General features: G+C 36.1%; 1 protein-coding gene across 8 annotated transcripts in view; it reads left to right on the plus strand.

Moving 5' to 3' along the window:
• BCAS3 (BCAS3 microtubule associated cell migration factor) overlaps positions 1–22,503 on the plus strand; it is a 588,867-nt gene that overhangs the window by 235,407 nt on the left and 330,957 nt on the right. For all 8 annotated transcript variants that reach the window (XM_044248512.1, XM_044248515.1, XM_044248514.1 and 5 more), the window contains exon 15: positions 2,923–3,187. In XM_044248512.1, the coding sequence (XP_044104447.1) occupies positions 2,923–3,187 (265 nt within the window). The remainder of the gene's footprint in view (positions 1–2,922; positions 3,188–22,503) is intronic.

Here is a 22,503-nt window from a genome sequence, read left to right on the forward strand (position 1 = left end):
TAAACCACTTGTGAACTGGCTTTTTATTCACAATTCTAGAATCCCTGGGGTTAAATTTGTCAGGTTTCAGTCAATTCTTTAATTATAACCTTAATGTATCATTAGGGCATATATCACAGTGATTGAAATGGGCAGGCATATGGTTGAATTTGGGGTTTGTCCATGTAGTGATAGTTTTTGTCTAGCAATAGTCTAACAATGAAATATCTTGTCTTTATCTGTAAGACTATGATTTCTTTTTTATTTCAAAGGTTCTGGGCTCTTTTAGAGACTTACACTATGATGTGTACTTATAGCTTTTGTTGGTGGACTGTTTCTGGAGTAGCAGAATTTCAGGATTTTCATCTGAATTTGGGCTTATTTGAAGTACTAATATATTGGAAAGTATGGGCTTCTCTGACTGCCAGAGGAGTTTTACTTAGCTCATATTATAAGGATAGCTAATATGCCACATATTAATATATATGTGCATATACATATATACATCTTCTTTTTTAAAAAACATTTATTGATGAGAGAGAGAGAGAGAGTGCGCATGTGCACAGGGTGGGGAGAGAGAGAGCAGTGAAAATCCCAAGCCAGCATGGAGCCCCATGTGGGGCTTGATCCCACGACCCCATGACCCCAAGAGAGGGACGCTCAACTGACTGCACCACCGAGCTGCCTCTACTTGACTTTCTTTTTTAAGGATAAAAGTAAATGGGCACATTTTTGTTCAACTTGTCATCTTTAGAGTGATACAAAGATGAAAGTAGTACATTGAGTTTGCTAATCTGGAAGTAATGGAACTTCTATATTCAGCACCTGGTAAGAGTCATACAAATTAGTAACTAAATTCCCCTAAATCAAGTCTATGTCCAGCCACTTGTAAATAAAGTTTTCTTTTGAACATAGTTGCACTCATTCATTTACATATTTTCTGTGGCTACTTCCACACTAGAAGGACAGAGTTGAGTAGTTATAGCAGAAAATAGAGACTGGATGGTCTGCCAAAGTTTGTCAGCCACTAGAGATATATGAGGGTGTGTGTGTGTGTGTGTGTATGTGTTTAGGGTGTCTTGATACATTTTTTCTTCTGCATTCCACTTTTCTTAAGAGTCCTGTATCCTTGACTATTGAAGGAACTTTTACATAATTTTCCTTCAGCTTACCCTTATTCCTACTGCAAATCTACTCCCCTACATTTCTCTCTCAGAATCATCCTTCCAAATTTGAAATCTTGACCTCTTCCTTCCTTCCTTCCTTCCTTCCTTCCTTCCTTCCTTCCTTTCTTTCTTTCTTTCTTTCTTTCTTTCTCTCTCTCTCTCTCTCTCTCTCTCACTCTTTCTTTCTTTCTTTCTTTCAAGATTGTGTTTATTTATTTGACAGACAGAGATCACAAGTAGGCAGAGAGGCAGGCGGGGGTGGGGGGGTGGGGGGAAGCAATCTCCCTGCTAAGCAGAGACCCCAATGCAAGGCTCAATCCCAGGACCTGGATCACAACCCGAGCCGAAAGCAGAGGCTTTAATCCACTGAGCTACCCAGGCGCCCCCCCCCCTTTTAAAAGATTTTATTTATTTATTTGACAGAGAGACAGTGAGAGTGAACACAAGCAGGGGGAGTGGGAGAGAGAGAAGCAGGCGGAAGAGGGAGAAAGCGGGCTTCCCACCAAGTAGGGAGCCTGATGTGGGGCTGGATACCAGGACCCTGGGATCATGACCTGAGTCGAAGGCAGATGCTTAACAACTGAGATACCCAGGTGTCCCTTGACTCCACTATTTCCTAAATAAAATCCAAATACCTCTTGCTCTGGCTTTTGCCAAGTCTGATTTTTAAATTATTTTTTTTATTTTGGACATGCTGAACATCATTTCCATCTTCTATCTATGCATTTATATCTAATGTAGAATGTCTCAATATATCTAAATTGGACTGCCTTCTCTCCTTCTCTGTATTTCCTAAGTCAAAATTTATTTCCAGAATCCAGGCCCTTCCTACACCTCCACCTTCACCATCTCCTTTTTACCTTTCACAGAAACTTCATATATTTCTTCCTTTTTCTTACCACTGTGCCTGATTCACAAGGCAAATACTTCACTTTGTTTATATTACATTCTCACAAATTTCTTACTTGTTTTTTTCTCCTGTTAGGCTGTGAGCCCAAAGATTCTTTCTTTCTTCTTCTTCTTCATCTTTTATTTTTTTTAAATAAAAATCTTAGGCACAGTAAAGAACAAGCAGATGTGTGCAGAGTTGTTCCTTCAGATCATGAGACTATGTCTGGCTCCTTCCTCTAGCTTTTCCCAAAGATTTTTTCTTACTCATCTTTTTATTTCTAGCGCTTAGCATGGAACCTAATGAATATTAATTATTATTCCATTCATTAGCATGGAACCTAATGAATAGTAATTCAATTAATATTGAATTAATTAATATTGAATTAATTGAAGAATTAATATTCTTCAATTAATTCTTCAATTAATATTAATCCAACTCTTCAGAGAAGGATTGGATTAATAACTGCACCTACACTGTATAATGTTTATTTTTATTTTTACTATTTTATGCTTATTAGAAGGCAAATAAATTTAGAGAAATAAACCTGACTCATATATATATTTGTAGATATATAAGGCGAAACTGCCTAAGTTCTGATTTTTGACTTGGCAGTCTGTGCTGCAAGAGACAGAATTCCTGATAGGGAGTTTTGATCAATATTCACCAGGTAACTCACCTGTAGGATAAAAATTTTAATTTATAACTTAATATGAGGTAAATTTGGTAACAAGTTAGATGTTTCTATTTAGATCTGGTGGTATGTGTGATACTAGATAAATCCAAATCATTTCTTTCCCCCCCCCTTTTAAAAAAAATTTAAATTCCATTAACATATTAATCCAAATAGTTTCAGTCCTGTTTGTGTTTTTCCCTATCCATTTCTAGGTACAAGACATCTGCTTCAGCCATGACTGTCGCTGGGTCGTGGTCAGTACTCTCCGGGGGACTTCCCACGTTTTCCCCATCAACCCTTATGGTGGCCAGCCTTGTGTTCGAACACATATGTCACCACGAGTTGTGAATCGTATGAGCCGTTTCCAGAAAAGTGCTGGGCTGGAAGAAATTGAACAAGAACTGACGTCTAAGCAAGGAGGTCGCTGTAGCCCTGTTCCAGGTCTATCAAGTAGCCCTTCTGGATCACCTCTGCACGGTAAACCAATTTTTTCTCTCCCCACTGAACTCTACCATTCTTCTCTTGTTATCTTTATGTTTTGAGATCTGGGATAAAATAATTAAAACATTTCCTCCCCCTCATCTGTTCATGCAAATAGAAGATCTTAGGCTCATTGGGAACATTCTTAAATTTATTAAGTAATTTAATAAATTGAAACCAATATAGGAATGATGATCTCTGCCATGCTAACTTTTTTAATATCTAAGGCATACTTTGTGTCACATGTGTGGAATATGAAGTTGAGATTATTTTTATAAATTTATAGATTGAATCACATACCTATAGATTTTTTCAGAAAAGTTTGTCTTTAACCAGAGTTGGTACTTTAGCTCATTAAGAAATATTCATTGTTGGAGAATAGCTGCTAATCATATGTTTTAGACCAGCATTTGCATTTTATTTAAAAAATATATCACCATGGGATTACGTTTGTGAGATTAATTCATGTTATTCTGTGTGGGTTTACTTTATGTATTTCCATTGCTCTTACATCTTCTATTGTACAAATATGCTTCTATTTATTTATTTATCTATCCTTTTTACTATGTATTTGTCAGGTTTGTGGTTTGGTTTATTATATATAGTTATGCAATGAAAATTTTTGTACATGTTCCTTCATGCAAATGTGTATTCATTTTTTAATGAAAATGGTGGGTGTGTATGTGGATCTTGACCTTGGTAGGTAATATTGGAATGGTTGTACCATTTTATTTCCACTGGAATGACAGAAAGTTATTTGTTTACATTAAATGACATTTTTTCTAAAGCATTGCAGGTTCTCCTTGACAGATGACCAATTTAGGTTTTTAAGAATAGGGAATTTTAGCTAGAGGGATTATGGTTATTACAGAAATCAATTTTCATTTATTCAGTTGATCTTAACTTTACATAATATAAAAGTAACTATTTTAAGTTGTTAACTTATTTTATTTTTATTACAAAATTTTTATTATGTACATCATTAGTTTTTGATGTAGTGTTCCATGATTCATTGTTTGTGTGTAACACCTAGTGCTCCATGCAATATGTGCCCTCCTTAATACCCATCACCAGGCTCACCCATCACTCAACTCCCCTCCCCTCTAAAATCCTCAGTTTGTTTCCTGGAGTTCATAGTCTCTCATGGTTCGTTGCTTCCTCTGATTTCCCCCCCTTCATTTTTCCCTTTCTTCTCCTAATGTCCTCCATACTATTCCTTATGTTCCACAAATAAGTGAAACCATATGATAATTGCCTTTCTCTGTTTGACTATTTCACTTAGCATAATCTCCTCCAGTTCCACCCATGCTGATGCAAATGTTGGATGTCCATCCTTTCAGTTGGCTGAGTAATATTTTGTTGTATATATGGACCACATCTCTTTTATCCATTTATCTGTTGAAGGGCATCTCAGCTCCTCCACAGTTTGGCTCTTGTGGATATTGCTGCTATGAACATTGGGGTGCCTGTGCCCCTTCTTTAAACCACATCTGTATTTTGGGGGTAAATACCCAGAGAGCAATTTCTGGGTCATAGGGTAGCTCTATTTTTAACTTTTTGAAGAACCTCCACATTGTTTTCCAAAGTGCCTGTACCAACTCGCATTCCCACCAATAGTGTAATAGGGTTCCCCTTTCTCCACAACCTCTCCAACATTTGTTGTTTCTTGTCTTGTCATTCTAACTGGTGTAAGGTGGTTAGTGACTCAATGAAATGTTCCAATATGAGAATTATTGGGATCCCTGAAGAGGTAAAGATAGAGAGAGGTCTGGAAGATGTATTTGAGCAGATCATAGCTGAGAGCTTTTATAATTTGGGGAAGGAAATAAGCATTTGTGTCCAAGAGGCAGAGGGGACTTCTCCCAAAAGTTATCTATTTAAATGTTAACAATTTCATGGCATTTAGTGCATTCACAGTGATGAACCAGCACTTCTAACTAGTTGCAAAATGTTTTCCTCACCCAAGAAGAACGTCATGTGGTTTTTTTGGTTTTTTTTTGTTTTGTTTTTTTTAACGATTTATTTACTTACTTGAGAGAGAGCGCATGCATATAGTGCAGAGGAATGGAGAGAAAATCTTAAGCAGACTCTGCATTGAGTGCAGAACTTAGCTTGGGGTTGATTTTATGACCTTGAGATTACGACCATGAGCCAAGACCAAGAGTTGGAGGCTTAAATGACTGCACCAGTTCCTCTGTTCCTCTCTACCAGGCTCCTAGCAACGACCAATCTGCTTTCCATTTCTATGGATTTACCTATTCTGAATATTTCATATAACTGTTGTCATACAATATGTGATCTTTCATTTCTGGCTCATATGACGTGGTATGTTTTTGAGGTACAGCCACATTGTATTATTTATCAGTACTTCATTCCTTTTTATGCCCCAGTAATATTCTACAGTATGTATATACCGATATTTTATCATTTCTTCCAGTGAAGGATATTTGGGTTGTTTCCACCTTTTTACTGTTTTGAGTAGTGCTGTTATGAACATGCATGTGTGAGCATTTCTTTGAGTACTTCTGTAGTTCTTTTGGCTATATACCCATCCTTATTTGTTCTAGCTTCTGTTGAAACATACATCTTTTTGTAATACCTAATCAATCCTAGATATGTATTTTTTGTAGGAAGTTTTAAGATAAACTGAAAGCATATGTATGTAGGTAAATGGATTCTGGGGAGAAATTCTGTTAACTCAAAAAGAATTCAAGACTTGTATTTTCTTCTTAGATGATGCTTTATGCTTTGGTCCCATTATTTTTATAAAAACAGTGGTTATTTATGTTTATTTAATTTAACTAGTGACCCATGATCTTCAAAGAATGATTTCTTTTAGAATCATTCCTAGGTGAAAACAGTCATTTTAAAAAGCATTGGAATTTAAAAAAAAAAAGAAGCTTAGTAAGCTGTGGAATATTTGTATTTTCAGCCATTTGCAAGAAATTTTACTTCAGAAATAATTAAACTTTTAGGTATAACTATTTTGTCATATAATTAGCTCATAATATAGGTTCTTTGAGACCTTTCTCTTTGTGCTGAGTTTATTTCTTCAATTAAATTTCACCAAACACTTGATGGAGAAAGATTCAGAATGCATGTGGGGCAACTAGGTTGACTAGAGAACAGATATAATAGTAAAAAAATTAGGAAGGATTTTTCGTCCTTACATTTATATGTATTCAGAAAGTCTTTTGAGCTTCTTTTTTCTTCCTGTTCTTCCTTCCCTCTTAAGCTTACGACATACCAGGTTTTGTGCTAGGCTTTGGTTATTCGTAGACAAAAATTTGAGGTAATCTCTGCTCTGGTGTATCTTCTAGTCCAAGGGAAAAGGCCGAAATTAAATGACCGCGAACAAATAACTTTCAGTGTATTTTTGTAGAAGGGTACGAGATGCCAATCAATTAAAGATTTGTCATTTGTGAAAGAACACATAGTAGAAGAACAATACTCGATTCCTGAGTGAAAATATATGATTTTTCCCTCAGCTTGATTGCTTTCACAGCTCTCTTCCTTTTTTTGCATGAAGCTAACAGAAGGCATCTCAGAGAAGAGATTATACTGTTTTGCAGTAGTGTTGCACTTAACATTCCCTTTGAAAGAAGGAATTTCAGGAGGCATTTTCCTCCTGGTGACGTGTTAAAATTTTATTATGTTGGAATGTCACCCCATTATTCTGTACAGTATTTCTTATTTTTAAAGCTTAGACCTTCAAGTGATGGTCATTTTTCTGCATGTTCTTTTTGTGTCTTACTGTCAAAACAAAATGGGCATTGTTGTTGGTTAGTTCTAAAAATGATGTATTTACAGTTGTGTGGATAAACAGTCTGATGCTGGTCAAAAAACAATGTAAACCTTGAACAGGGAGGGATTCATCTTGAAAATGAATCATGCTTTGGCGGTATTACCGTTGTTTGTCTGTGCTCTATTTAGCAAAGTAAAGGAAACTGTTAAATAACAGTTGATATAGGGATATTTCCTTTTTACTTTCTGGAGTCAATCCAGTTTAGGTAGAGTTATTTTATCTGTTTGCCTTTTTAAATTTTTTTTTACTTAACAGAGGATGTTTATTTATTTGAAATATATTCTCTCTAAATATCTCCTTCATTTCCTATCTTGTTGCCTAGACTTTAGTCTCTTAAGAGGATTCTTAAGATCCATAAATGTGCATAGAGAGAAATTCTCTCTAACAAAAATTAAGCATTTCTTTTTATTTTGAATATAGACAACACATGATAGTAGTATTAGTTGTACTTGTGACATTGTCACCAATAAAAACACATTTTCGTATCACATTATATTAAAAAAATGTATCTTGAAATGTTTTCAATTACTGAACATATTTTGAAATATTATGTTTAACATTGCTTTGCAGTTATGTTATATAATAATATTACTGATTTGAATATTTATTACATATAATACTATAGCAGAACTTAATTTTTAGCATATATTGATGACAATGCTTCTATATATATGTAATTGTTTTTTTGTAATTCTATTTATTTTATTCCATGCATTTATAAGTATTATTCTGAAAAAGAGTCCATAGGCCTTCCCAGACTGTCCAAGTAGTCCTTGACACAAAAATGATTAAGACTATCTGATCATCATTTCTTACTTCATCTGTTTCAATAGACTTCATCCTTTTATGACTATCACAAGCATTTCCCTTGTTAACCATAAATATGATCTTACACTTTTCTGCTTAAAATCTTTCTTTCTGTGTCTCATCATTCTTTTAGAACATTAAAGAAGACCCAACCTTATTTCTAACTTCTTGTCCCACCATACCTTGTTTTTTGTACCCTTCCCTGAATATGCCACATGTATTCATTTCTTGGCCTCTTTCCTATTTATATATTTTTCTTTACTAGAAGTAATTATTACTCCCCCTTTGATTGCCTATTGAAACCCCATTTCATTTTGATCTAGCTAAAAATATTACTTCACCTCTTAAGCCCCTCTTGAAGATCTCCCGATGTTGTGTCATCTGTATCAGCTTTGATATTGGCACTCCCAACATACTTTGAACATACTATAATATGTTACTTGTTCATTGACATGCCTGTATCTCCTGTTAGGTTGACCTCCATGAAGATAGGGTCTTTTCCTGGTTTGTATTTTGTATCTTGACACTTTGCCTATTGGTAAAATGTAGACTCTAAGGCTTTGAGCCAAAGTTTTCAAACATCTTTAGATGTTCTAATAAAAAAATTTAGATTTAAATCATTACTTGCCAGAATGAAGAGCTTTTTATTCATGCTGACAGTGCTTTTTATTTTAACATCTGTGAAATAACATTCATTTATTCAACAACTACTAATTAATGTTTACTATGTCCAGGTGCTCTTCCTGAGCCCTAGGAGTATAGCAGTGAACAAAAAAGGAAAACATCCCTGTTCCCATGAAGCTGACTTTCTGGTGGAGTGATATGAACAATGAACAGGATGGATGGGTGGATGATGAGTTAGGAGGTAGTTTTATGTGCTATAGAGAAAATTAAAGAATGGAAGGGGGAATAGAGAATGCCTGGAGAGGATCGCAGTTCAAAATTGGAAAGCTTCCTACAGACTTTACTGAGATGATGACTTTTGAACAATGACCTGGTGGAAGTATGGGAAGAAGTCATGCAGATATTGGGAACAAGTACGAGATAGAAGGAATAGCCAGTGTAGAATCCCTGCACTGGGAATGTGCCTGGATTGTTCAAGGAATAGGAAAGAGGACATTGTGAGGTCACAGAGGAAATGTGGTTAGATAATGTAAGTCTTTGACTTTTATTCAGAGTGAGATGGAGAAGCCATGGAGAGCTTTGAGAATAAGAGTGATGTGGTAATACTGTATTCTAGCAGAATCAGAATGGAGATCTGTATTGAGAATTCAGTCTTAGCTTGACAAGGGTAGAAGCCTAATGAGACTGGTTAGGAGAGTATTGCAAAAATCCAGGTGAGAGAAGACAAGGCTTAGACTGAATCGTTTATAATGGAGATTGCGAATAGTAATTTTATTCTTGATACATTTTGATGGTAGGTTCAACAGGATTTCTGATATATGTTATGTCCGGTATGAAAGGAGAGGAGTCAGGATGACTAGTAAGTCTTCTGGCCTGAGCAGCTGGAAGGATGAAGTTGCTTTCAGATGAAATGAGGAACACAGTGTTAAAGCAGGTTTGGGGATAGGGATAGAAGCAGAAGTTCTGGACATGTTTAGTTTAAGATGTATCTTTGATGTAGTGATATTAAGTGGATACTTGGTCCTACAAGCCTGGAGTTTGGTGGAAAGGACTAGGCTGAGGATAAATGTTTAGAAGGCATAAATAAACCCAAAAGCTGGATGAGATCATTTAGTGAGTTGAGTGAGTATGAAAAAAAGATGAAGATTTTTTTGTGTGTGCGATTTTGATGATTTTTATTAAAATAACTTCCCACTTTAATGTGACAAAATGAGGAAACTCGACCAGCAGACCTGATTCATTTCACTTGACCCTCCCCACCTGCAGAAACGACCCTGTAGACCTGCCGGGAATTCAGTAGGCTTTCCACCCACCAGAGTGGGTACTTTGTAAGCTCCCTTTAGACCTTTATCTGGCCATCAAATGACAGCGCTCTTCTGAAAACCAGCTCTGGAGCTCTGCTCTTGATAAATTACTTAACATCCTTTCTTCCTTCACCCTCCCACCCCCACCAGCTCCCAGGTGAAACTCGCCCAAGCTCAAGAACCACACATATATATATATATATTTTTTTTTTTTAAAGATTTTATTTATTTATTTGAGAGAGAGACAGTGAGAGAGAGCATGAGCAAGGAGAAGGTCAGAGAGAGAAGCAGACTCCCCATGGAGCTGGGAGCCCGATGCGGGACTTGATCCCGGGACTTCGGGATCCTGACCTGAGCCGAAGGCAGTCGTCCAACCAACTGAGCCACCCAGGCGTCCCAACCACATATATATTCTTACACATTCTTGTCTTTGAGCCCTGCGCTCAGAGCAGTTTGGTAGAGTTTGGGGGCTGATAGCAGTGGATTTTGGTAGGACAGGAAGAGAGAAATTAGGAAACCAGTACTTGATAAGTCTTTCAAGAAAAAATGAAATAAAAGGGAGCAAGAAAATGGGGAAAAGTTGGAAGGGAAAGAGAAGACTGCTTTTGTTTCTTAATGGAATCAGGCATTGAGGATGGGGTGGTAGGTATTGGGAGCTTTAAAAAAAAAAAAAGGGTCAGAAAATTGTCCTCTAGGAGAACAGCATTTCTTCTACCAGTCAGAACATTTTTGATGAATGAAGAAACCATTTCTTCCACTATTATTTATGCCCCATGCAAATTTAATGACTTGCCTTTGCTTTCCAATTCTAACACTTTGTTCCTACCCCTGAACTGCTTTCTGCCTATTTCTTCAGGTAAATGATGAATGCATCTTTTAAGCTCAGCTCAGTTTATGATGCACTTTTTGCCTCTTCATGTTAAGTGTGTAACTTTATGTATTTACTCCTTCTTGTACTCTTTTTTTTTTTTAAAGATTTTATTTATTTATTTGACAGAGAGAGCACAAGTAGGCAGAGAGGCAGGCAGAGAGAGAGAGAGAGGAGGAAGAAGGCTCCCTGCTGAGCAGAGAGCCCGATGCGGGACTCGATCCCAGGACCCTGAGATCATGACCTGAGCCGAAGGCAGCGGCTTAATCCACTGAGCCACCCAGGCGCCCTCCTTCTTGTACTCTTTATCTGTACTTGTTGCTTACGACTTCCTACCTTTTTTCTTCTTTTTTTGATGATCTCCATTACTAAGTTGTAACTGGCTTGAGCAGGCAGTTGGAGGACCTGAAGTCAGACTACCCTATCCCCCATGATTTCCTATCTCTGTAATCTTAGACAAGTTACTTAATATACCTGTGCCTTAATTTTCTAACTATAAAATGAGGGTAATAATATTACCTACCTAATATTACCTACCTTTACAGAGTTACTGTCTGGATCACATCAACTTTAAGTAGTGTTTGGTATATAACAAATCCTTAGTAAAAGATTAGCTGCTATGATTATTGTCTTTGATACTGTTTATTATTGATGGGGTTTATAGGACTGACTCATTTTTCGTGTTTTTGTGTAGTGCCTCTTACCCAGAAAACAGAATAAATGAATAATTTACTGAATAATGAGTGAATGAAATATAATGGTGACTTTATTATGTAGAGACTTTTTATAGCATTATTGGACTCTGAATTGATAAGTTGACTTCTGATACTATTTCTGAAATGAAGGAAGATACCAACTCAAACCTGAAAGTATGAGCAGTAGCATTCCTTCTCTTGCATCTTTTTTTGCTCATTTTAATATGCTACATCAGGAAATATAATTTGATTGATTTATTCACCTATTCTTTTAGTCTTTGCATTTCTTTACTTTACAAATTAGTTTTCCAATGTAGGTTCAGGAATATGGCATTCATTATGTGATAGGGCTAGCTTTCCCCCCACCCCCATTTTTTTTTTTTATCCTGCTGTTTCCATCGAGTTAACAGAAGGGTTTTTGATTCACTTCTGCTGTTCTCCAGAGTTCCTGGAAGTGTCTCCTTTCCCATCAACTCATTGTTCCTCAGGGGAGGAGTCCTCTTTGAGTCACAGCTTTTGGCCTCTGAATTCCAGATTCTGCTTCTTCCAAATGGAGCTCTGGCTGATGAGATTGAGACCTCTAGAGGGGCCTCTGAGTTCTTGGACGTGAAGCCTCCAGGTTTTAGTGAAGTACTTTTAAGTAACTGGTAGCATCACTTTTCTTTTTAGCATCTGTAGGATGCGTTCTTTTTACCACTCAGAAATTGTTTATAGCCTTTATTTGATATTTTTGTAATTACTTGCTTTTGTTGATCAGTAGTTTTCTTGATACAGACCACATTACAGTTGTAAATACAAAACAACCACATTTCAGCCTTATATAGTTTCATCTACTTAAGACAATCAATAATAATGTGATGTTTCATGACTTTTCTTTCCACATCACTGTTTACTTGTGGATTGAAGTTTCCATTTGTATGTTTTAATTTTTGCCAAGAAAAATCAATCATGTGCACTGTAGTTCTGCTTTAAATTTCATGCCTCATCTCACACAGAGTATATATATATACATATATAGTATAAACACGTTAACTGGATAAAATCTTCTTTTCGGCTATCTTAGTTTACTACCTGGGTTTTTACTAGTTATGTGTACTTTATTGTTTTAGTTCAGATTGAACTTTTATTTCTGATTTGTACTTGATAGATCTAATGAATTTGTACTTGTTAGATCTAATGAATTTATACGATCTAGTGAATTTGTTTTCTTTTTCTTTTTTTTTTTTAAAGATTTTATTTATTTATTTGACAGAGAGAGATTACAAGTGGGCAGAGAGGCAGGCAGAGAGAGAGAGGAGGAAGCAGGCTCCCTGCCGAGCAGAGAGCCCGATGCGGGACTCGATCCCAGGACCCTGAGATCATGACCTGAGCCAAAGGCAGCGGCTTAACCCACTGAGCCACCCAGGCGCCCGTGAATTTGTTTTCTTATAAGTTTTTTTAATCATCCTTTTTATGATGTTGCAAAATTACAATATTATGCTAGTCTTTACCTTTACTGTACACCAAAATTGTACGCATTTTAAATAGTTTCATGTCACTTCCTATTGTTTCTCAGAGAGAACAGGTAAGTTTTTTAAGGAAAATGGATGGAAAAGAGAGACGTTATAAATAGTACCTTACTGAAAATAAAATGCTTTCATTTCAGAGACACTAACTGAAGAATCCATCTTTGAAATAAAGATAGCAAAGTTTTTTAATAGACTATTTTATAGAGAAGTTTTAGGTACATAGCAAAATTGAGAGGGAGGTTCAGATAGCATAGTTTTTGAGGAAAATAAAATGACCTGTGGAGTATCTTTAAAAACTCTTATGTTACCTTTAAAATAAATGTTAAAAATGTAGTGCCATAAAAAACTGATTGAACTCTGTTGGAATATTTTATCCTTCGGTCTACTTCATTTGGAATATGCCATATTGTTTCCCTGTGAAAATTTTCTCTTAAATGCCACATACAGTAATTAGAAATCGAAACTAACCTGGAATTTGTTCTTTTGTTTTTTTTACTGCTGGTGAAATGCATTCTCTCTCTTTTTTATGTTGGCAAATCAAACTCCAGATTTTTGTAGTTTTGCTTTAAAATGGTTAATGAGACATGCCTCTAGAGGGCGATCTTTTCTAAACTTTCCTATGATTGTAATCATGGCAACCCTGGCATGAACCTGGTGTACTATGGATGTTGATGTCTTATAACATTTTATAATAACCTGGCTTCCTTTTTATTATGTTTTCTGTGATTTATTTCTCAAAGTCTTTGTAGAGAATCAGACTTGTGAAATATATTACTATTAATTAAAATCCATTTTTAGTACCCCATCCAGATGCCTAGCTTCTGTGAATGAATTCAGGTAATTGAGAGGAAGCAAACTTTTTAATAATTTGAATAAGTGGTGTCTGTATGTTCTAAAAATTCCTTTCTTCAATTCTCTGTATATTACTGTTCAAGGACTTGTTATCTCCATACTTTATGGGACCAGAATGATTAACTCTACCATTGAGGCAATATTAGAGCTTATAGTTAATCTCTGCTGGTCTTTTCTGTTAACACTGATTGGAGTGTTATTGTTTTTCTGTACCTATTTAATGTAATTTCTTTATCAAAGTAATAAATTTATTATAAAAGTCGAATGAGACCACATTTTACAAAGAAAAATGGCACTCTCTTGCCTCCCCCTCCCTCCCCACTCTTAGGTGTCATTCCCCAGAGGCTTCTTCTTTCCATTCTTCATAGTTTCTTCCTTGCTGTTTTCTTTTTGCCTCTTTCTGGAAATCATGTTAGTGGATGATGGATCTCCTACACTGAACCTGTTACTTCCTTTTCTGTTTTTCTGTTTGTCTTTTTGTTTTACTTTATGAGAATACCCCAACTTTGTCTTCTAATCTTGTTGTATTTTTATTTCTGCAACATATTCTAAAATATCCTTTTCTCTGAATTATTCTTTTTCTTATCACAACCTTGTCTTTTTTATAGATGGAATATTCTTTATTTCTTTGATATAATAGGTACAATTTTGGAGACTTTTTTTTGCTTCTTGCATTATCTCTATTTCATATGAGTTCCTTTTTCAGTTTTTTTGTTGTGATCATTATCTTTCTTACTAGGTCAGTGGTCCTCAACCCTGATTGTACATTATAATTTACCCCAGGTAGATTTAAAAAGTAGTGGTGCCTCGGCCCAGTCTCTGACTGATTAAACCAAAATATTGACCTGGTACTTCATTCAGTCTAGTGAGGAGAATAACAACAAGAGAATTTGATGTTACCATTGCCTTACTTTTCCAGTGAGGAAGACAGTTAATAAGAAATTCTGGGTCAGAGTCCACTGAAATATTTTTTTCAAAATTTAGTTTTAGAAAAAAAATGGAGAGGAAGAAGACAGTAGAAATTACTTCTTAGGATACATAATGACCAGTGTCTGAATGACTGACCAAATCAAATAAACAGATTTAGAAATTATCAGAGTTGGGAGTAGCAGCCATGAGTGCTCTTGAACTTAAAATCTGAGCAGGAAGTAAAAAATCTGTGGACTGCCAGCTCATAGTTTATAAGTTACAAGTAGGGAGAGTGGGGTCAGGGCTGTGCCAGGGTTACACATACTGAGAAATAGAAACTTTTACGGTTCTTAGTATAACTGTTCTTAGCATAAAATGATGCTTAGAATTTGGAGGAAGATGAGAAAAGGAAAGGGATTTAAGGTTCATTGAAAGAGTTATTAACATTGGGTGATATGTTTTTGCAGGTGAGAATATTGAAGCTAGAATGAGGCACAGGAGTGAAACTATTTCAGAATGGATAGACTGGAATTAATGTGGGCATTGTTGTTGGTAGCTTCAGAAAAGACAGTCTATTTCATTTTCATCCTTAGTAGGGAATGCTTAGTATGTTCAATAGTATTTCACTTGTCTAATTTTGGAATGGATTGAAGTGTTTCCACGTTTGATAAAATCGTGGATGAGAGAAAATATAAAATGACAGTACTGATAAATGAATATGGTTTTTGGCAATGATCCAGCTGATTAAGAAAAAGTGTTTCTGCTAAGGCAGGAGAATTCCAGGGAAGGATATGGTGTCCAGATATGGTCATAGTATCCCTCCTCTTTGTGGTTCTCACTCTCAAGGACTTTCTATCAAGGGAGTTTTTATGTACACAGGTAAATTCCTGGTTTTGCTTTTGGAAAAATAAGTTTTGAAGACAAGGACTTGAACAGTTTATTAATGCTTATATAGTGTACTTTGTTTTTTTCGGGAGAATGAACAGTTCTTTCAGAAATTGTTGATAATTTAGGCAGCTAAATTGGGTATGGGTTTCCTGTTTTCTTCTTGAGTAGGACATGTAATCATATTTTGATAGAAAGATATTTAAATGTTTTTAAGCTGGAAATAAAATATATGTGAATATAAAAGGTTTTATCTTCTCTGCTCTCAAAAGTGCTGACTTGGCCCTTTTGTATTATAATCCCAACTTTGTATGGTTGTTAAAATCTGTTGCTCTTTCCCATCTGAAGGAAATGCATCTTTGACACTTCTCATGACCTGAGTCATGATGCTGAAATAGAGCCAGAAAATATCCTTAACAGTCATGGGTAAAAAGAAGGAAAGCTTCTGTGTGGTGGGGGTGGGGAAGAGGGAAGAACATTGTAGGGAGAAGGGCATCTTTGCTATTGATATTCCAGTTTCTATCTTTCTGATTATTAGGAAAGTTGCTTACATATTACTACTATGGTGTCAACAGAAAATACTTCGATTTTATATTTAATTTTTCCTGAAGTATACAGTGTTTATTTGAAAAAGACAAGTTTTGCAAATGTTGAATTAAGTCATTTTGAATCCTCCAAGTCTGAAACAAATGCACCTTAAATCATGCAACTTATTTAATATTGTGTCTTGTTAACAGTGTTTGTTTTTATTTCAGAGCCAACCCCAATTCTTCCACATCCTGTATGTTCAACAGTTTCAGTAATACAGTTCTGTTTGTTGAATGATGCAGATAAGTTTATGTATTTTTCCCCCCTTTGGCTAGTGAAGTTCATCCTTCTGTTTGCTCTGCTGACATGATACAGAATTCATTGTGAGATAAGCATGGGGGATATGGGTGTAGTGTATTTTCAAAAGAATTTCAGTGAGGATTTATTTATACTTTGGGGAGTTCATGGAACCCCAGATTTGGTCTAAGTGATGCTAGATTGTGGAGATTTTTCACCAGGGTTAAAAGTCTTCACTTCTGAGCACTTAGTCTCAAAATGCTATTTGAGCTCAATTCAGAAGAGTGGGAAATTTTGAGGCGCTTAACTATATCAGATTTACAACTAATTTGAATCGTAAAGTGAAAGACCCAGGATCCTTTTCTTCTATTCTTCTTATTTATAAAAGAGTTTGCTTTGTCATCTCTAGTGTTAAATATAGTCTATTTACTGTTTTGTTTGGTTTTTCATTGTTTTAAGTGTAGCAATCTTAATGTTTAAAATGAATCAAAACTTGCTTAAACTAATTAAATATTAAGAGTACCAGCTCTTACAAATTTTCATCTCAAATCTTGGGGTCTCTAAGAACAATAAACTAATAAATTTCCCACTTGCAGGGGAGAATTTTTTCACTCATTTTATAAATCTGGGTTTGCTGTGTGATTGAGACTAAATTGCAGAGAGGAAGTGTAGGCAAAAGAATTTCCTACAATATATTTCATTGCCTGTCCCATATACCTTATTTTATCTCTAAAACTTTTCAGACATATTTCTTAATTTTCCCCTGCTTGTATTCTTGCATCATGTAAACGAAGTTTTTAACGCCTGATCTCCTCTCCTTCTCCAGGCTTATTTTTACATTCCAGGACTCCTTGATCTAAGCATGCTATGGTATCTTTTCAGAATAGCCTAGATTGTCCTTGCTGTATATGCAGTTTAGCAACAATTAGTTCCTTTTGATTTTTAATTTTTGTGTTTCAACTTTTTACATATAATTGAATTTCTTTTAGATTTAAGGAAAGAAAAACAATCCGATTTATATACAGTAGTCGTGAGTACATTATGATAATAATTAACAGGTGAAAATGTATTGAGACTACAAAAGGAAAACCACTTTGCAGATTTTTAATTATTTATAAACATATATTTGTGTAAATATACAAGAAATAAGTTTATAAATAGTTATTGAGTAATTAGTAGCATTTCAGTTCTCCAGAACATGAAGTTTTAATTCTCCTGACATGTCATAAGCACTAGTACAAATCTCCTTACACGCTACCTTGTATGTGGTGGGAAGAAGTGATGACGATGTCAGTAAAAACCTCAATCCCCACCCCCACCCCCCAAAAAAGATTACATTCTTGTTTCTGTTTCTGAGTCAGTTTGTGAGAAATTTCTCTGACCTTCCCACCCTTCCCTAAAATACCTATATTTGTGTCACCACGAACTAGTTGAAGAGCGACAGGTGTTTTTGCTTGAAATGCATAAAGCTTTGCAGTGTTTTTATTTCATCATCTGTTGCTCCCTCCAGAAAAGTTACAGGGAGACACAGGTTAACGCCCAGTGAGAATTGTCCTTGAACTCTTTTCTGTCTTGAACTTTGTCACCATAAACTGGTTGTTGTTAACAGTCTTTTAAAAACTATGTGTATATTATTCATTTTCTTTTTAATTGTGTATTCTACTCTTGTTGGCTTCTGGGAGCAAGCATTGCTTCCGCCCAGTTTGGTATGTGGGTCAGAAGGCAGTGTTTCTCACCAGGGCGCTGCTGTTTCCTTTTCCTACTTGAGTAGATTACAGATTATACTGGAATACGCCTGAGAAAAGGTCAAAAAGGAGGGTGAAAGTCCTGGAACTGCAGCTGGGAAGCTTGTCATTCTCATCTAGGAAAGGGGTGGGGGGAGAGAAAGAACAAAATAGAAAAATAGACACTCCCCTCCCAACCAAAACAACCCACATTCAGGAAATTCTCATTTGCACAGGATACTTTATATATACTCTGAAAGGATTTTATTTGCTTCTGATTAAATAATTATCGAGTGTTTGGCTGAGAAAGCTTTAATGTTAAATTAGATGGCAAGTGAGAGCTCAGCAGTGTTTTTAACTTTTCGGAGCCCAGATTTCCAGTGATTGTTTCAAAACAAGCTACCATTGTGCTCTTTTCTCAGAGTCAAGAAGTCAGGAGCTTTTCAACTACAGAGTTAACTTAGTTAACTCACGGGTATATTTTGGATTTTTATCCCTGTCAGTTCCACAGCAGGATATTAAAAGCAGACCAAAAGTTTTGGTCGTCTGTAGAAAGCAAAAAAGCATACGCATGCACGTGCACACAAACACACACACGTGCCCCCTACGAACTCATTACCTGGTTTTTATCTTGGAAAGATATGTAGGGGATAGAACATCTATTTGAGGTCTGAGAACAGGGAAATTGTTGGAACATGAACAGTAATAATGGGATATTTAGGAATGGAGGTCTTCCTATGGAATTGCCTTTTTGGGGTTCCAGGTTGTTACATGGACATCGGCTTTCAGTGGGCTTCATGAATCCAATTACAAAATGTAATAGTTGTGGGGCACCTGGGTGGCTCAGTTGTTAAGCATCTGCCTTTGGCTCAGGTCATGATCCCAGGGTCCTGGGATTGAGTCCCACGTTGGGCTCCCTGCTCAGCGGGAAGCCTGCCACTCCCCTGCTTGTGTTCCCTCTCTCACTGTGTCTTTCTCTGTCAAATAAATAAAATCTTAAAATAATATATAATAGTTGAAAATATTAGTCCCCTGTCAGGGACACTGACAAGCAGGCTTCTGTTCCAGAACAAGCATGGATCTTATAGATGAGTGTGGAAAGGTGATGAGAAGAGAATTTGATACTAGTGTAGGAGTCTTACCTATAGGAAAGTTTCTTATGGTAAACTTTCAGAAAAATGGAGTACCTGGAGTGACTAAGGTCTGTGTCCATGAAAGGGTTAACAACTAAGAAGAAAATGCAGGCCTCCTAATCACAGTGCTCTCCTGTAGGGTACTGTCTACACAGCCTCATGTCCTTTTGCTTTTTCACAGCTGTATCTTTGCCATTTTGTATTTATCCCTGCATCCCTCATATAGCACAAAACAGTGCTCTTTTATCCTCCAAAGTTCTACTTGGTTCGCTTCATTCCTTTATAGCGCTTAGTCTCTTACACCTTTCGTTCCTAGAAGACTCCTTTGAATGCCATTGGCAGAAGACTGTAGTTTGTGCTTCTAGAAACCTATACTAAAAAGTTTTCTCAAAAAAAGAAAAAAAGTTTTCTTTTTGTCACTGATATGATACTGTTTTAAGGTACTTTCTGATCATAGCTCTGATCCCTTGATTTCCTAATGTGATTTTAACTGCTTTTATTTGCGTTGGTTCACAGTGTGGTGGAAAATTTTTAAAGTGGGGGAGGAGGCATATATTACATTTATGTCTTTTCTTCCTTGATTGTTTTTAAGAAGAAATGTATACACTCACAGATACACTGATATTAACTTTAATATTTAGCGTAATCTAAATGGCCAACACTTTCAGGATCTTGCTGCCTTCAGAAACTTCTTGAAGCTGGCCCTTTGCCACATTCACATGTTCTCACATCACTGCATTCAGAAGCTAAGAATACCAACCTGGCAGCTTCTGCGGAGAGGGTAAAGATAAAACAGAAAGGAGTCTAGCTTTGCAGCCGCATTACCTGGGAGTTGTTGCTGATGTCTTTTCCACAAATGTTCACGTTTGTCAAAGCCCAGTAAATCTTGCAAAGTTTATTTTCCTTGTAGCATCTGTGTTTTATAATGGGTCTTTTAATTTGTTTTTACTTTGTCTGCAGGGATTTCTTTTGTCCGGAGTTTTCAGACTCTGTCTTTTTTTTTTTTTTTCCTGTGGAAGTGAGTCCATTAATGATGACTGGTTTGGGAATATTCCTCTCTGCAAAGCTGACCTGACAAGCTGTTCCTTTAGTGCAGCAACAAAGCCCATTGTTATTTTGTCTCTTTACTTTTATCCTCAACTTAATCCATTTTTCCTCTGTGTTTTTATAGTGTAGAATGTCTGGGAAAACATACTTGGAGACAATGCCTAAATGATAAGATGGCATTTTGAAGTTAGCAAAACTTCTAGTAAACAGGTTATACAAAGTCAACTTGATGCACAGACAGTGGTACTTATTCATGTATTAGTATGGGGATGGAGAGTTCCTCAGTATAAGGTACCTGCAACTATTCTTCTAGCAAAAGGTAGAAGAAGAAAAAAAAAGAGCACATGAGGTTGTTTTCATGACTCCTTTTTCAAAAATGCAAACATGTTCAAGTAAACACAGAAAGTCAGTGGTTAAACCCCAGTGTGAACTGTTCTGGTTTAGTGCTTTGTATTCTAACAATAAAAACAATAATAATTAAACAAATGAACAACTGAAAATAAGAACAAAATATCATAGCTTTAAGCATAAGGGATGTTTTATCAATTCTGATTTTTAAATGATTTTCTATTCCCACGTAGAATTCCTGCTTTAATTTATTGAGAAACCATTTTGTTGGAAGTTGGGATTTTTTTTTTTCCCAAGAGAACTCTGTCTGTCTTGGGGACTGGTAAACCTCTAAAGGATCAAAGCTCTTGTGGATTTGGATAAAGACCCAAAAGCCTAAGGCTTATAGAAGTTTATCTGTATAGAGTAAGCCCAAAAAACTAGGATGAGAGTCTTAGAAAGGCTTATTTTCTCATGAGATTTTTGGGACTTCCTCTGTTTGGATGTGCCAGAAATACTGTGAGAATGTCCATTCTCATGGCATTTGTCACTTACAGGTCTTGTCCCAGCTGGAATTCAAAAGTGTAATGGTGTGTGGAAATATTATATGTATTTTAAGGTTTTATGAAGCTCACTACTAAAACTCCAGTTAAACAACCTCTGCTATTTCCATTGTACTTATACAATTAAGAGAAAAGTATAGTAAAGAATGGTTAGTGTAGATGACCTTTAGCATTTATGTAGTGACTCTTCATTGATCTTGGATATTTTTAATTTTGCTGTTACTATCCTATATATGCATGAGAGCTGGAGCAAAGAAAAAGTACTACTATCCTTCTCTGTCCAAAGGGAAACTGAAGGATAAAATAGAGGGACAGACTTAATCCTCATCCAAGACTTGGGATACTACAAGTCTCTTCCTGCTGAACATCATTATATTAAGGGACTTTGGATCTAATGAAAAATCCTGGCTTGGAAATTTAAGCTTGATATAACCGTAAGAAAGTGTCTGAAGATCTGTTCAAAAAGTTATCAAATCTAGGCTTCTGCTTAGTCAACATGAGACTAAGCAGAATAGCTAAAGCCATGGATTCCAGCATCTGGCTATCTTCTGAAGTATTTTGTGTCCCCTCCAAAATTATTTTTTTCTATAGAGCATAGGGCTCTATTTTCCTGTGCTTCCTGGACATGGGAAAAAATATATTTCTTCCATTCATTTGGTAAACTTTTGAGCTGTCAACAATCAGTAAGACACTGCCCCTAGTCTGGAAGAGAGTCTCCAGTTTTCCTGTAGGATAAATCTTGAGGTTTGTTAGTTCTAGCTGCTTTTTCAAAGAAAATCAATAACACAAGGGATAGTGAAAAAAACTTCTTTTAATTTTTATTAACATATAATGTCTTATTTGCCCCAAGTCTACAGGTCTGTGAATCATCAGGCTTACACATGTCATGGCACTCACCATAGCACATACCCACCCCAGTGTCCATAACCCAGCCACCCTGTCCCTATCCCCCCACGCCCCAGCAACCCTCAGTTTGTTTTGTGACATTAAGAGTCTCTTATGGTTTGTCTCCCTCCTGATCCCATCTTGTTGTGAAAAATTATTTTTAACCAAAGACTTTGAACACTTGAAAAGGGGAGGAGAGGATCACTATAGTTTTTTTTTTATTAAGGATTTTATTTATTTATTAGAGAGAAGGAGCTTACATATAAGCAAGGGGAGCAGGGAAGTGGGGAGCAGGCTCCCTGCTGAGCAGGCAGGACTTGATTCCAGGACCTTGAGATCATCACCTGCACCGAAGGCAGATACATAACTGACTGGGCCACTCGGGTGTCCCTAGGGTCATTATAATTTTTGAATGTAATTTATTGCATATGAAATTTCATTTTTAAATTTGGTGTCTTTTATTGTGTATTTTTTACATTATGTGTCAGCAAATAACATTTCTTGTCCAATCCGATTTCCTTATTTTACTAACTGCTGATGTAATTGTTCACA

This window comes from Neovison vison, chromosome 5, assembly GCF_020171115.1.
Source record: "Neovison vison isolate M4711 chromosome 5, ASM_NN_V1, whole genome shotgun sequence".
Lineage (NCBI taxonomy): Eukaryota > Metazoa > Chordata > Mammalia > Carnivora > Mustelidae > Neogale > Neogale vison.